General features: G+C 34.6%; 1 protein-coding gene across 2 annotated transcripts in view; it reads right to left on the bottom strand.

The window, feature by feature from the left end:
- LOC145293360 (ceramide kinase-like) overlaps positions 1 to 10,110 on the bottom strand; it is a 125,971-nt gene extending 115,861 nt beyond the window's left edge. Inside the window, exon 1 of one of the 2 annotated variants that reach the window (XM_080140000.1) lies at positions 9,908 to 10,110. In XM_080140000.1, coding sequence (XP_079996126.1) covers positions 9,908 to 10,058 — 151 coding nt within the window. In that variant the 5' untranslated portion in view covers positions 10,059 to 10,110. The remainder of the gene's footprint in view (positions 1 to 9,907) is intronic. The other variant, XM_080140004.1, reaches the window with a different exon arrangement.
- Positions 10,111 to 15,240: the final 5,130 nt, after the last annotated feature.

Raw genomic sequence — 15,240 nt, 5'->3', positions numbered from 1 at the left:
ATAAATAAAAAACTATACAAAATACTATTAAAAACCCGCCGTATATATGTCAACCTATGTCACGGTAACATATATTGAGTGAGTTTTTAACAGTATTTTATCCGGTTTTTTTATTTATAACATCTTTTCCCACACTTACCGTGTTAAAGAGAGAATAAAACGCCATCTTGAATGTTCCAATACATCGGTAAACACTGTATGGTTTTCGAGCTGAATAAACATGTTACATTGAATAAAAACACGAAAAATATATCCAGTTTGGTAGAAAAGTAACTTATCTTGCCTTTGATAACATTTATTTGTTATATATTTGTTTTTTGACAACTTTTTCGAATCTTATGTGTACAGTAATACAAACCCCAAAGTTTTTAATGAGGGGAGAAAAAAGATTAAGCTCTCATAAAAGAAGTGTCACTTTGGATTAGGTACAAAAATAAAAATTGCTTCAGTAGACAATGATTTTTTTTTCTGTTTTTTGTTGAATAGTTTTACGTTTAAATTATTTATTTAGGTGCTTATTAAGATAGAATCGACATATCCATTTTTTTAATATGCAGTTTTAAGCAAAAACATTACATACTTAAATTGTCATGTCGAAAATAGTAATATATTCAAAGATTATGAAAATTCATCGAGAAAAACAATTACTATTGTGATTTTTATTAAAAAAAAAAAAAAGGTTTATCGCTATAGACTGTAAATGTCGGAAGCCATTACGCCGTAATCTAAGTTTTGCGTTCAGAGTTGTCTCCTGTGTGTGAACTCTTCACCGTCCACTATAACATCTAAGAAAAAAAATGCAATTTTACTCAATTTTCAGTAAATATTACTTCTAACAACCTACTCGTTGAATTTTCGTAATTTGGAGATATTACTATTTTCGACATGACAGTTAATTACGTAATATTGTTTTTGCTTATTTACAAAAATTGATCTGTCGACTATCCTAAAAAGTACCTTTATTTGTCACAAAAAAGTAATGAGCAAATTTTTAAAATTCGGCACAAGGCCCTCAAAACTACAAGGGAGTACTGTTCCCGTCATTCTTTCATCATTTGTGCGTTAATTTCACCTCAACAGTCGCCACAATACCACATTTACTTTTAGTTAGTTTGAACTGGATATTATTTACAAATCTCGGCCAAAGGTCGGTTCGGTTTAAAATTAACCACACATGCTCGCTCAAGCATTTCACGTTTGTGTTCGGACAGCAAACAATATATTGGTACTTATGCACTTATCGTACAGTGCTGAAATAACGTTATTTCGAAAGCCATTCTTAATATGGGAGGGGAGGGTGTTTCGCAACTATTCTCTACTTTCACCTAACAATGGGTAGTGTAAAACTTGAAAATACTATAGAAAAAAAAAATAGCGTGGTGGTGCATTGGTGCAATAAAATGCATAAACACCAATATAGTAACCACTTACGAAAGACGGCGGTAACGCTCGGAGGGGCGGGGGGTCCCCCCCCCCCTTAGTTTCAAGTTTTATCTTGAAACAAAACATCTAACAACAAAATCTTATTTTGTCCTAATCTAGAATGTCCCTTTTCAGGGGAGCTGACTTCCACCTACATTAAACTGATCTCGTGGGAAGACAGATAACTAAGGGAGAAAGAAAAAAAAAAACAGACTAGACATTAAGGATAGAACACTTAACAAGACTACTAGAGTGTCTGCTCCGTGTCGTCTCTCGTTTACACAATAAAATGATTATTGACCTCACAAACGTCCGTCTTGTTTAGATTATTTCCTACATAAATGGAATAAGAGTTTTTAACTTGCAGGGGCAACACCTACGTAGCTAAGCCAATGATGTAACTGCACTTGCAGTCCCATCAATATTACTCGGTAGTAGCGCCTCAGGCGAGTAGTAATAAACTAACCCCTTAGGTAGAAGGCAAAGCTTGTGAGGGTGAGGGTGAACCTGAACCTCTTGGACTACACAGGCGCAGCAAGATACTGCAGTAGACAGGGAGAGAGCCATTTCTGAAATGTCTTGACGGCTGATCTGGATTGGTTGGTTGGTTGTTTTTGTTTTACGGCATATCAATCCTTTTCGGGTTATTTAATGCCGAAGCCAAAGATTTTGAAGAAAATTTTTTTAATAGAATAGATTTGTTGTTTTCAAGTCGGTTTCTATTTAACCCATAGTTGAGACCCTAACAGGTACTACCACTCAGGGTCAGAGTGGACCTGGGAGCAATGGTAATTAAAGGGTGGCTCCACACTCCCCAAAGCCCGCAAGCTGAGGCATCACCACTGAGTATAGTTTAAGGTCATATCCAGGACCGGCTGGTCTGGAAGAATGGTATAATGAAATAACGTATATTACACTTCCAAAGAAGAGTAATACCTGGGAGGATTATCTCTTTACAACAGAACAGACCCCAACCCAATTTATTGAGCATTGAATCAAGTAGTATATAGCAAACTGGATTCACAATTAAAGAGTATAGTTTTGGCTTCAGACAGATGCCAAATCTCCATTAGTGATAGATGTTAAATCGTTGGCAGCCATGTTTTATCTTACACCTTTTTTTTTTTTTTTTTTTTTTTTACACGCAAAAAGAAAATTCAACAATACCTAACGAATTAACGGCTTAATTCCCATTTCAATAACCTTTTTTTTTTTTTTTTTTTTTTTACAGTGAAATGAGTTTCGGCATTAATACTAAATAGCTTGTATGTTTTAGTTTAAATAAAATAAAATTACATTGTACGTTGGAAACGCCGAAATGAGAACTAAGCCCGAAAATTATAGTCGCCATCTTGATAAACAAGTTGAGAAAGATACTAGGTAAGGAAGATCGATGAATCGTTAATATATATATATTTATATATATATTTGGTATTTTTTCAAATTAGGTCCACTTCCACAATTTTCTTTTAAATGACAACTTTTATAGGTTTTCGACTATGCTGAATACGAAAATCGTAATGGAAATCTTGCAGAAATAAGTAGTTATCGAAATATAAAAAGTTGTATTATGCATTGTATTCTTTGGCGGCCATCTTATTTACGCGTGTGCGCTATAAACAAATCTACTCATCTACGACTAACACTGCACGCGCGTAAAAAAGATGGCCGCCAAAGAATACAATGCATAATACAACTTTTTATATCTCGATAACTACTTATTTTTGCAAAATTTCAATGCTATTTTCGTTTTCAGCATAGTCGAAAACCTTCAAAAGTTGTCATTTAAAAGAAAATTGTTGAGGTGGGTGGACCTAATCTGAAAATTTACCATATATTTTTTTAAGGACAAAGTACGAATGCCACGAAAGGGTTATGGACTGGAGTTATCGTTGTTTCATAACTAGCCTTTTAACTTTTAGAAAGATAGTTTTCCGGTCATTTCGCCGTTTGACATATGCAATAAAATTGGCTTTGAGTATTTTGTTTTATTTTGTTATATTTTTAGAAATGTTCTTTTTTTTTTTTTTCATTTTAAATCAGGAAATAAAAAAAAAACAAAAAGAAAAAAAAAGAAACGATTTAATTGGTTTAGCCAACAACGCAGAGTTTACAGTTGGTTTGTTTTTTAGAGTGGTGGCGCCTCGCCTCAGATAAATAGTTCATTTTTTAAAGGGCACAAATAAACCAGAAAACTAGTCCTTTCCTTTGCTAAACAGGTGAAAGTCTCGTATTTTTTTCATTTTTTTTTAAATTTTTTATTTATTATTATTTAAAAAAAATTTTTTTTTTGTTCATTTGCGCTTATAAATCAAACAGAGAGAGGGGGGCTTTTCTAAAAAAACAAAGAATAGCAGTGGAATATAATTCACGCATAATTACTGATTTTCACGACATTAGACGAATCAAAAATAATTTAAATTAAATTGCAATAAAATTTAAGATCAATGAACGTTATACGAGTTGCCTTAAATAATAACGTTTTGGTGCAGGCATTTAAAATTCTCGTAGACTCTTGACAATTCAATACATACTATGAAAGGATTAGTCAATTTTTTATGATTTAAGGTTCAAATGAACAGCTACAGTAGGAATTGGAATACACCTTACTAAAGCCTGATTGTCACAGCTAGTGAATTTCAAAAATGCAATCTGAACGTGAGGATATTTTTTAAAAATATGCACTAAAATTTGGTACTTTTACAGTTTAAGTTCTTGGATGAGCCGTTCCATATAAGTTATCAAATTTAACAAATTTTCATTACTAATGATTATTATATTGTCCAATTTCTACTGTACACTCTTTAACCCTTATCCTTGAGTGGCCTCTTGGCCTTGATAATGAGTTGATACCTATGAAAAAAAAAAAAATGAAAAAGTCCAATGTGAACAAGTTCTAATTGAATCGTCCCCCTAAGTAATCCAAGTTACAAAATTCCCACTGTTTACTATGCTAAAATCACAATGACTAATGTATACATATTAACCCTTATCCTCGAGTCGCTTCTGGGCCTTGATAAGTAGTGACACCCTTGTAAAAAAAAAAAAAAAAAAAATCAAGACATTAAAAAATAAAAATATCGAAAAAAGGTTATATTGTACGGTATCCGTTTTGACATGAAGATCGAGAAAAAAAAAAAATTTCACTTAATTTGACAGAATTTTTTTTTTTTTTTTTTTTTTTCAGCGGAAAGACGTTTTTATGAGAGCGCGTTGAAGGCAGGCGTCTTGTTTTTGTTTAATTTTGTTTGGAGTTTATAAACCCCACGGGGAGATAACTCCATGTAAAGCGCCGACACTCCCTCCCCATCTTTAATAACTAGCTTTTCTTCCTAAAAATCGAACCTTTTGCTCGGTATCATAACAAATTGTTTTTTCGCTATAAAACAAAAACTACTTGATGAAATTAAGTGAAATTTTTTTCGGAGAACTTCATTCCATAACATACGTACAATTGAAACTTTTTTTCGATATTTTCATTTTTTAATGTCTTGATTAAACTGTACAAGTACCTAAAATTTTGATTCACACTTAGAAAAAATGCCACAGAAACGTATGGAATGCTTCAGACTGCTTTTGGACAATCTTGCATAAATTGAGCATCAGTTTTTGAGTGGTATAAGAGATTCAAGAAAGGGAGTCTGTGAGGGATGATGAGAGGTGTGGGGAGGAGTAAGGAAGTCAGAACATCAGAGTTGATTGGCCAAATAAAGAATTTCATGGGTAAGGACCGTCGTGTGTCTATAGAGACAATAAGTGCACATTTTGATATCAGTGTAGAAATTGTACACATTCGTGAAGAACTGAAGATGCGGAAGATTTGTGCAAAGTTTGTCCCAAGGCTGCTCAGAGAAGATCAGAACGAAAAACTTGACATGACAGCAGGAAGATGGTTGAGCTGATCAATTCACATCCTACAGTTCTTGATGCTCTGGTAACCTGCGATGAATGCTGAATCTACTGATATGACTCAGAGACCAAGAGACAGAGTTCCCAGTGGAAGAATGCTAACTCTCTTAGTCTTAGACCCAAGAAGGTCAGACGGAGCAAATCCACCCATCCGTTTTTTTTGACAACACAGGCATGATCTACATGCACTGGATTCCCACTGGACAGACAGTCAACAAGGACAAACCATGTTGCGGTTTTAAGGGAGTTCAGGAAGAGATTCCGTCGGAAGATGCCAGCACTCTTTAAATCGGGTCAGTGGCATTTCCACTAGGACAATGTACCAGTCCACCTCTCCATCCTTTTCACAGACTATTTGACCAAGATGGGCATCAAGACAGTTCCTCACCCTCCCTATAGTCAATACCTTGCTCCCTGTGACTTTTGGTTCTCCCTAAGTTCAAGGAAAACCTTAGAGATTGTCATTATGAGACAATTTAGATTAAAGAAGCTGTAATGAGGGTTATTAACATGCTCAAACAAGAGGACTTTCAGAAGTTGTTGGAATAGTGCATTGCAACTAAAGGAGATTACTTCAAAAGGGACTAGAATTTCATGTGCATAGTATATCAAGAAAAGTGCTCATACAAAAAACGTCTGGAAACTTATTGAAGACACCTTGTATGTTTGCAAAATGTTAATTTTGAGAAAAAAAGGGCATTTTGCAGTATAGACAAAATGAAAAAGGGGTTGAAAACAATGTTAACAAAGACAAGATGGCCTAGTTTTTGGTAGGAGTTGGGTAGAAACTGTACTATTTAAGGAGACGGGATAGCAAGAACTTGTTCACATTAGACTTGAAAACGAGTCTGTTGTAGCTAGTTGGGAAGCAGGTCAGTGAAACAGTTCTACAGGCGGGCAATTCTAGAAAAGAAGCTTTGTTCACAGAATTTGATTTGGGCACTTATAGAGAACAGGAGAAGTTGTTGACTGCGGTCATAGCTTGACCGGTGCTTTTTGTGAAAGTTATTTTTTTTTTTTTTTGTGGGAGTTACCATTGATTGAAACTCAGATGAGCACTTGCCGTGAAAATAACAGTAAAGCAAAGACAGGCTCACAATGTTTCTTCTGTGAGAAAGAAGAGGAGAAAAGGAAATTGTCTACCAAGTTTCAGAACTAGTTTTGAACTGTCAAGGCAGGATAGGGTATTCTGGGCAGCTTCTCCTCAGATGTGGAGACTGTATTATATTTTAGGGCATATTTATGTGATAGTCACCAAAGAAGCAAGAACCCACGTGTTTGTGCCTTGTGTGGCTGTACGTAAAAACAACAACGAACATACCTTCCGGTGCGATCTGAGAGAGAGGCGCCTTGAAGATTGACTGAGCTTTTATACCAAACCTAAGTCACATGTTTACAGGTCATGTGAGGGGGGGGGGATAGATAAAAAACGGTGTGAGAAATAGAAGAGAAGAAGGAAGGAAATGAAGTCAACAGGCATTTTGTTTAACCACTACCAGGAAGCAACTGTTGCAAGAACAAATTTATATTTTTTGGAAATTTATCCCTTAAACATGTAGAGGATTGCATTAGGAGTGAGATACCGTCTGGAGCAGTAGAATGACGTAACCATTTTTCCAATTACCATGGCAACTGATTTAGCGTATTTCATGCTAGGGGTGAAGGTTCCAAAAGCTTGTTGAAGCAAAGTGCTTCTTTCAGATAAGATTCATTCATATCAATTGTGACCAGGGGAGCGGGGGGGGGGGGTCAAAGCATTGGTGGTGTAAAGATAGAAGCTTGGTTTTAGATGCATTGAAATCAACTAACAACTTTTTGCACCATTGCACAACATGCTCAAGGTTGGAGGAGAGAGACTGCTGAAAAATCTTAATCATTGCTGGCCTTTGAAGTGTTACCATAGACAGTGGTGTCGTCTGTCTATATGTCGACGAATGACCTTAGAATGGGATTTGGAAGATTGTTGACGAAGATAAGCAAGGGAGTTGGGCCAAAGATGGAACCCTGAGGAAAACAAGTATTGATACTTTGAGCTTTGGACTTCTGACCATCAATGACTGTCGGAGAGGAAGGATTAGATAGTTGAGAAGACATTTCCAGATATTCCAATGCTAGAGATTTTGTGATGCAGACCTTTATATCAAACCTTGGCAAATGCCTTTGATATGTCAAGAGCTATTGCTCTAATGAGGATCATTGATCTTATGTGAAATTACAGTCAGTACATCAGCTGTAGATCTCTCAGGATGGAAATTATATTGCTTGCTGTTGAGCAAGTTATTTTTTGTCGAGATAGTTAAAAATTTCTCTATTTAGTTCAAATTCAAGTAACTTAGTCATAACGCACAGAAGACTAATCTGTACTGGGAAGCTGAAGACCGATCTTCAGTGCTTTTTTAAATACTGGGCAGACTAACGAGGTTTTCCAAGGTGTTCGAAAGCATTTCTCCTTTAGGTATTGCTCTTTGCGTTTTAACTTATTTACTTTAAAACACAAGTGGTGTTGAGTCTTAAATTAGAAAATGAAAAAATGTCCGACATCAGTCATTTGGGGAGTCTCGATAATCGCTCAAAAATCGAAAAATTAAAATACTGATAGATCATTACATTTTCGCACGATTGGTGACATTTATTGGATGGGTTTCTATCAGTGTTTTGTTATGAAAAATAAAATTGGTCGACCATAATGCATCAGTAAGCATGTAAACAAAACGCAACCATCTTGAAAAATGGCCTCTCATAGTTAAAGACCGATAGTAGTGGTTCTATTTTTACATTACGTATTTTTATAAAGGTGTTTTAATGTTGTGCTATTTGAGGGGGAGGGTAAGTTAATATTTTTGAAAAATGTAGTTAAGTAGTTTTTCTAAGACAGCTAATTAATAATTTCTGTAGTCAGTAAAGGTGAAATCCTTATAGACAAACGCAATTTTTATTTATTTATTTATTTTGTCCCAATCCACAGATCGAGGAAATGGACTCTCTCTCAAGAAGAAAAAAAAAAAAAAATTCTAAACGTCTCGCGGAGAGGCAAGTAAATAGGGATTTTGGGATAACAATAAATTAGATAAATGAAAATTCGTGTATTTTATTGTTAGAAATAAATGCCATAATAAAATATATCAGTAGATAAAAAAGTTAAACTTTTTTCTTTTTTTTTTTTTTTTAGCTATTTAGCTAGGATTTTCAACTACAAAGTGCATTAGTCACAAAAATAGCCACTTTCTTTCTCCTAAAATTTAATAATGAAGGATTTTTAGTTTCAATTGTAGTATAGGGAGTGTTGGAATATCTTCCCTGTTTTGCATGTCCCTGCAGTCCTGCTGCACTCCTGAACCTGCACACTTTTTTTTTTCTTTGATAAAGGAGATTTTTCGCCTTAAAATGTATTTCTCATGCTAAAATAAAATTCCAACTTACTTTTTCAAATGTTAAAAGAGGGGGGGGGTCAAACTTTAAAAATTTGGTATTTTAACATTTTTAGGAGAGTTGCGTCGTCCGCAGCAAGGAAGAGTCCACAAAGCCCCTGAAAATGACTTTCTAAATTTGTACGGAAATGTTAAACTGCACAAGTGCCCAAGATTTTAATTCGGAACGGCCAAGTCGCGTTTGCTTCTTTCGTTATTATCCCAAATTAAAAAAAGAAAAAAAAAAAAAAAAAGAATGTTTTAGTACTTCTACGGAATATGAAATTCAAGCACGTTATTTTCCAAACAATTTCCATCTTTTTAATGTTATTATTTTTTAAAAATTGGAAGGAAGGCAATCGAAATAGGCCAGTTATTCTGACGATCTCTATGCTAAAATTGACTCCACAGTCCACGTTCCTCAGTATACGCAATGCCAGAAAGGTTAGTTCGCACATTTTAAAAGCGAAGTTGGGGTTAAAAAAAAATTTTTTTTAAAGGTTTCAACCAAATTAGAAAATATTTCTCGAACTGATATATTTTGCATTTTATTTCTTTCATATTTCCAGCACGGACTTTGGGTTAGTGTTGGGAGTTTTAATGAAGGACATGTTTTTGCAGCTGAAGAAAATAAGAATTATGTCCATCGATCATTAACCAACACCAACGCAGAGTCCTATGTAACAATACAAATAAAAACATTAATATATCAGGGGGGGGGGGCAAAAACATAAATAAATGCGGAGAGAAACGATTCCTGCAAAGCGCCGCGTCCCGCGATTATAGATTCTTACGATTTAAAGAAAGTATTTGATTTTTTTAATAGTAATTTTCGTGCTTTGTACGGCACTTTTTTTTTTTAAATGGTATTTTCAAATTAAATTCAAGTTTTACGATATCTTTTTCTTATTAAATTGTTAGGTGAAAGTACAGAATAGTTACAAAACAATCTCCCCTCTCTATATTAAGAATGGATTTCTAAATAAAAACGTTATTATTTCAGCATGGCACAATAAGTACACGATACCGTAATTTTATATATTTATAAAATTATTTTTAAAATGAGTTTAAAAAAAAAAAAACTTGAGTATTTTTTCCCCCGTTTTTGTTATTTGAGAATGAATATTAAACAATAGGGCTTATTATTTATTAAATAAAAATGGACTTACATGAAATGATTTCGATTGATGGTGTGTCCGGGGTGCTAGCCTTTGAAGTTGCATCCCAGTAAAGTCGAGAAGCAGTGAGCAGGACGACATTGGGCCGACCATCAACATCTAAATTACCGTATAATAAAATGTTTTGATCAGAAGAGGCCATTGTTATTGTTAGATTTGGAGCCGTCGAAGTTCTTCTATATAACTCTGTTGAACGACACACGTGACCAATTTGAGAACAAAACGGCCTCAGACGAACCGATGACATTCACCGCGAAACATAACAATTTACTACTAAAGTACGGCTTATTTCATATTTTTTATTTCCCATTAACTTAAAAATTAATATTAAATTTATAAAACCCTAAAAAAATGCCACTCGCCACTATTTCAAAACGCTAATTATTGTATAATGCCATTACATTTATTTATTTTTTAAATACATGCAATAAAATTTATTAAAAACATGACTATTACTAGTTGAGAAACCCTGAGAAGCCATTTTTCAAAATGGCTGCAGATTGTTTACATGCTTATATGTCATATAATATATGGTTATAGTTTTTATATATTTGTCGTGAAGAGACAAGTATAAGTGAATTAAAAGACAATTACAATTTATTTCCAAATCTAATCCAAGTTTAAAAATAAAATCCAAAATTAAATTTTATTTAAAATATATTCATAGAGAAATGTATTTTTAGAAAAATTTAACACAAAAAATGACCATGATGCATCATGTAACCATGTAAACAAAACCCAGCAATGTTAAAAATAGCTTCTCACAGTAAATTATACAGAAATAGTAATGTAATTTTATTAAAGTGTATAATACATATTTTCTGGTAAAAATAATTAAATATAATACGTAGGGTTTTTTTCTCTCAGATAAAAGCGTTATGTTTAAATTCAAAATATACATTTAGTAAGCCAATTCAGCACAGATATTTAAAAAAAAAAAAAATAATCAAACATTTATTTGGTTATAAATTTCGACGTCATCACACCTTCTTCAGGATAGAAACAGATTTTTTTTCTTCCCCTTGTGGTATGATGCCACTAAGAAAAATAAGATCCGTGTAGTCTTTTTCAACAGATATGTGGGAATTGAAACTCCCAGGCTAACTTGATTGCCGCCCTTTAACTCTGATAACCGGAGAGCGACACAGCCACATGACTTCCTGTTTCTTATATTTCTTCCTCTTTTCCGCTGAACTCTCGACTAGTCAACATGTAACGAGAACTGCTCCGGTTGGGAATGGCCGTCCAACCAGCACTCCTGACTAATCGCAAGTAATGTTACTCCTTTCTCAACGAACTCTTATTCTTACTATGTATGTCTTTATTATTTCTCATGTAAATTTATGTAAATAAATCTACATCCTTTCACTAATATATATCGGTATGTTTCGTCATCGTTATGCGACCTTTTGCTTTGCAATCACTCTACCATTCAATTCATTAAACTACACATGGGGATGGGATCGTCTATAACGTAAGTAGACCATCCTGTCCCTTCGACAGATATTTTTAAAGCCAGGAGATACACAAGGTTTCATGGGATATGTAATATGAAGGGTTTTTTTTTCTATGTAATAAAAGCAAATTCAAAATGGATATTTTTAAAAATGTTTTATGCAATAACAATGTGTTTTGAAATAGTGTCAAGCCAAAATAGTTCTATTCAACAGATAACGATCCTGTCAGGCATTACCTCCTCCTTTGGTGGGAGGGATCTGCTGATAGATTTGATCGACGCTATTTTTGTATCTTTCTAGAAAGTTTCCTTGATGAAACTGGATTTTCGTCTCACGTTAAATGAAGTTATTTGAACAAATGCTAAACATCAAATGGGTCTAGTTTCTACCTTCTTTCTTTCTCTGCATCATTTGGATTTGCTTTCCTCAACACTTCCTAAAGCAAGTTAATTTTCACAGGAACGTTTTGACTCAAAGCATTTTCAATGAACGAAAACTTCAAAAGTAACAAGTCTATGTTAAGGTAAAAAGCCGATGCAAACTTAGAAACTCTTATAAAACATCGAAAAACTAGCCAAGAGAGAGAGAGAGAGAGAGAGAGAGAGAGAGAGAGAGAGAGAGAGATTTGTCCATCTGGCTACATCTCAAATAGGATCTAAGAACATATCTTTAACAAACTCCCTCTTCCCCCATGGCTTTGGCCAGGAGAGAAGAGTCAAAAAGGAATCTTCAATGACTCACATACAAGCCTTCATCAGCTCATGTACATCTATACACACACTAACAAGAACAAGATAAGCCAACACACTACCAAGTACGCACATATGTATATTACTTACACATAAATGAACATCCACTAACTGAAAATATAGAATTTTAGATGTAAAAATCTGTTGTTATAAAACTTCGCTTTTTCTCAATTCTTCATTTACAAAACTCAGTGCAACAACACTATAATAGCAAAATTCAAAAAATGAAAAAATCGACTAAAAAAAACGGGATCGACTGACTTTTTGTGCCAATTCCAACTAAAAGCAATATCTACTTAATTGGCATATCAGAAATACTTAATTATTACAGCATTATTTTAAAAAAACATGAGTTTTCGATCTTTATTATAAAAAAATGTCGCCATATTTCTTTGGAAAGATATGACAAGGGAAGTAATTCAGTTATACTTAAAAAAGACAAAACGCACAATTTATTAAAAAAAATTGGAAATAGTTATATGCTGGTTACATTCCTTTGGAACTCTCCAGGGTTTATTTAGTGAAATATTTTATTTTCGCTAATTTTTATCAAAAAATGTTTTCTTTAATAATTTTTTTCCTACCTTACAGTTTTTCGTAATTTTTTAGATATATTCAATATTGTAACATGATAATCAAGTAGAAAGCATTGGTTTACCTTGAAACTCAATATTAAAAATTTCGAATGTTGTTATTATAGTGTAGTTGCACCCAAAATTTATGTTAGCACTTTCTAACTGGTGACCTTTCTATTCTTTCAATGTTTTGTTTATTTCCATATTTATATATATGCATGTCCACCTGTATATATCCCTCGTTTTCCTTTTTGCTATAATATAATATTCATACACAATTTATATTAATTGTTGATGTGGTTCTTATAGCAAAATGTAGTAGGCAAAAATCAGGAACAAAGATAGGAAATAGTCAGTTTCGCCCTGCACCGCCCACCTCTAAAAGAGAAGGATTTCTTGGCTGTAATGACAAATAGAGAAAGAAGAAGAAGGAGACAGAAAAAAAAAAGGAAGAAGAAAACTTGCTCTTCACAGATTCGTGGTTTGTCACAAAGAACAATCCAACCGCCAGAACCACCTATGCACAATCTGCAAAACACAGCCTGACTGCTTCCCAGCGTCCTGCCTTTATAGCAGCCAGGAATTATATATTTGCATAATCGCGCGAGAGCACAAGCAATTCTGCAAGAATTGCATGGGGTCAAAGCCAATAAAAATCCATGGACGCCATCTTGGAACACTCTTCAGCTCGGCCCGCAACACAACAACAGACGTATCCGAGATAAACTCTTTATTTCCCCCCATTTCGGTTATTGCCAATTCTGCTACAGTTCTTGACAATACTCAAAGACGCTATTGTCATCTAAAATGGCTCTACCAAAGCCAGAGACCATGCCATAAACCGACTTCATGTTTAATTTTACTGCCGTGAAAAATAGATAAATACAGATCTTTTATCCAGTGCCAGCAAGTATAATGAGCATAAGATAGAAGCACTTGTGGCTCAAATTTGAGTATGGATGCACATATGCAAATGTATACAAGATGACGTTTGAAATCATGCGAAAGACGTGGATGTCTTTGAGAGCACTATCATGTGAGGGATACTAAAAAACTATTGTCATTGTAGCACCTAATGCTTCTAGAGTTTCTACATCAGAGAGGAGGGGGTTGGGATGCTCAAGGAGGACTAAAGGACAGTTATTTGTAAGAACAAAAAATTATGGAAGTCGTGCTTGTACAGTTTCCAGACTGCACTTTTTTGATGATAGGATTTTCGAGCTAAATTCAATTTTTATGGTATAAAAGCCCACCACCACCGCAAATGTTAAGAATGGCTTTCTAAATAATAACGTTATTATTTCAGCACAGGCCGTAAACAGCACAATATCTGGAAACTTCCTCCAGCTCTGTTTTCGGAAAATAAAACACTACTACCTCTTTAAAAATGGAATTTATTCAAATTTTCACAAATTCAAGGAAAAATGTCAGTCATCACTGTCCATTAACTTTAGATAACCTGTGTTAGGTATGAAGCCAGCTGAACTGTTTGTCAACAGAAATTCCTATTCACATGATGAGAAAAACAATTCTTTTCTTTTCCACTTAGTTTTGCTATTTTTTAAAAACTAAATTGCAAGTTTGCTTTGTTTGTTTGTTTCTTTTAGAAAAAAAAATATTCACATCAAACATTTTTGATTCATTAATATTGTTACGCAGATGCCAACCCAAAAAGACTGACTGAGTTTGAGAAAGGGATCATAGTAAAGCTCCTGTGGGACCTGATAATCCTAATGCAATAAGCAATGCAGAAGTCCACTAAGGTGTCAACATATTCACTTTCAGCTAGCAAAGTTCCAGCAAATGAGTAAGCCAAAAATGAAGTTTCAACTTCAGCTGTCAACTACAACAACAAAAACGGCTCTAGTGAAAAGAAAGCATTTGGTTCCTTCTTCAGAATCCGAAAGGGAGTTCAGAAGTGAAGAAGAAGGGAACCGAATACCTATTGAAATCTCCTGCTTAGCAGAAGCAGAAGCCAGTGAGAGTGAAAAGATGAAGACAAAAAGGAGGCTGAGCCCCATTCTCCTTCCGATGTCATCATGACAGAGAACTCTGCCCAGCCATCTGAACCTCAAATCCCAAACTTCAAATCGGTTGGGTAAACAACCCCCATAACAACCCTCGGCCATACTGTGATCTATCCTCAGAGAGAGGAAATGAGACAGAGGCAAAGCATACAAGATGCCAATCTGTATCAGTCACAAATAGAATAAAGATTTATTTTATCTCACAAAACAATATTAATGCTAAACGATTTAGCCACACATTGGGCCAATCATCTTGCAGAGCATATTGATTACATCTGTCCCCTAAGGAACTTTTTTAGCCCTTTGGTAACCAGAGAGAACGACAAAGAACTCTCTCTCTCTCCCTCTCTCTCTCTCTCTCTCTCTCTCTCTCTTTCTGTCTACTGAACGGTCCAGTGTAACATGGCCATTATGCTTAAACCGTGTTCATTACAGTTCAAACCTCTCTTGGATCCCCATGCCGTCCGGTACCATCAAAAAGGAACAAGCAAACAAAACTAAATAAATCCGATTTGG

This window comes from Euprymna scolopes, chromosome 2 (genome assembly GCF_053919585.1).
Source record: "Euprymna scolopes isolate OS-2025 chromosome 2, ASM5391958v1, whole genome shotgun sequence".
In the NCBI taxonomy this organism is placed as follows: Eukaryota; Metazoa; Mollusca; class Cephalopoda; order Sepiida; family Sepiolidae; genus Euprymna; species Euprymna scolopes.
This window is presented reverse-complemented; position numbering and strand designations above follow the sequence as displayed.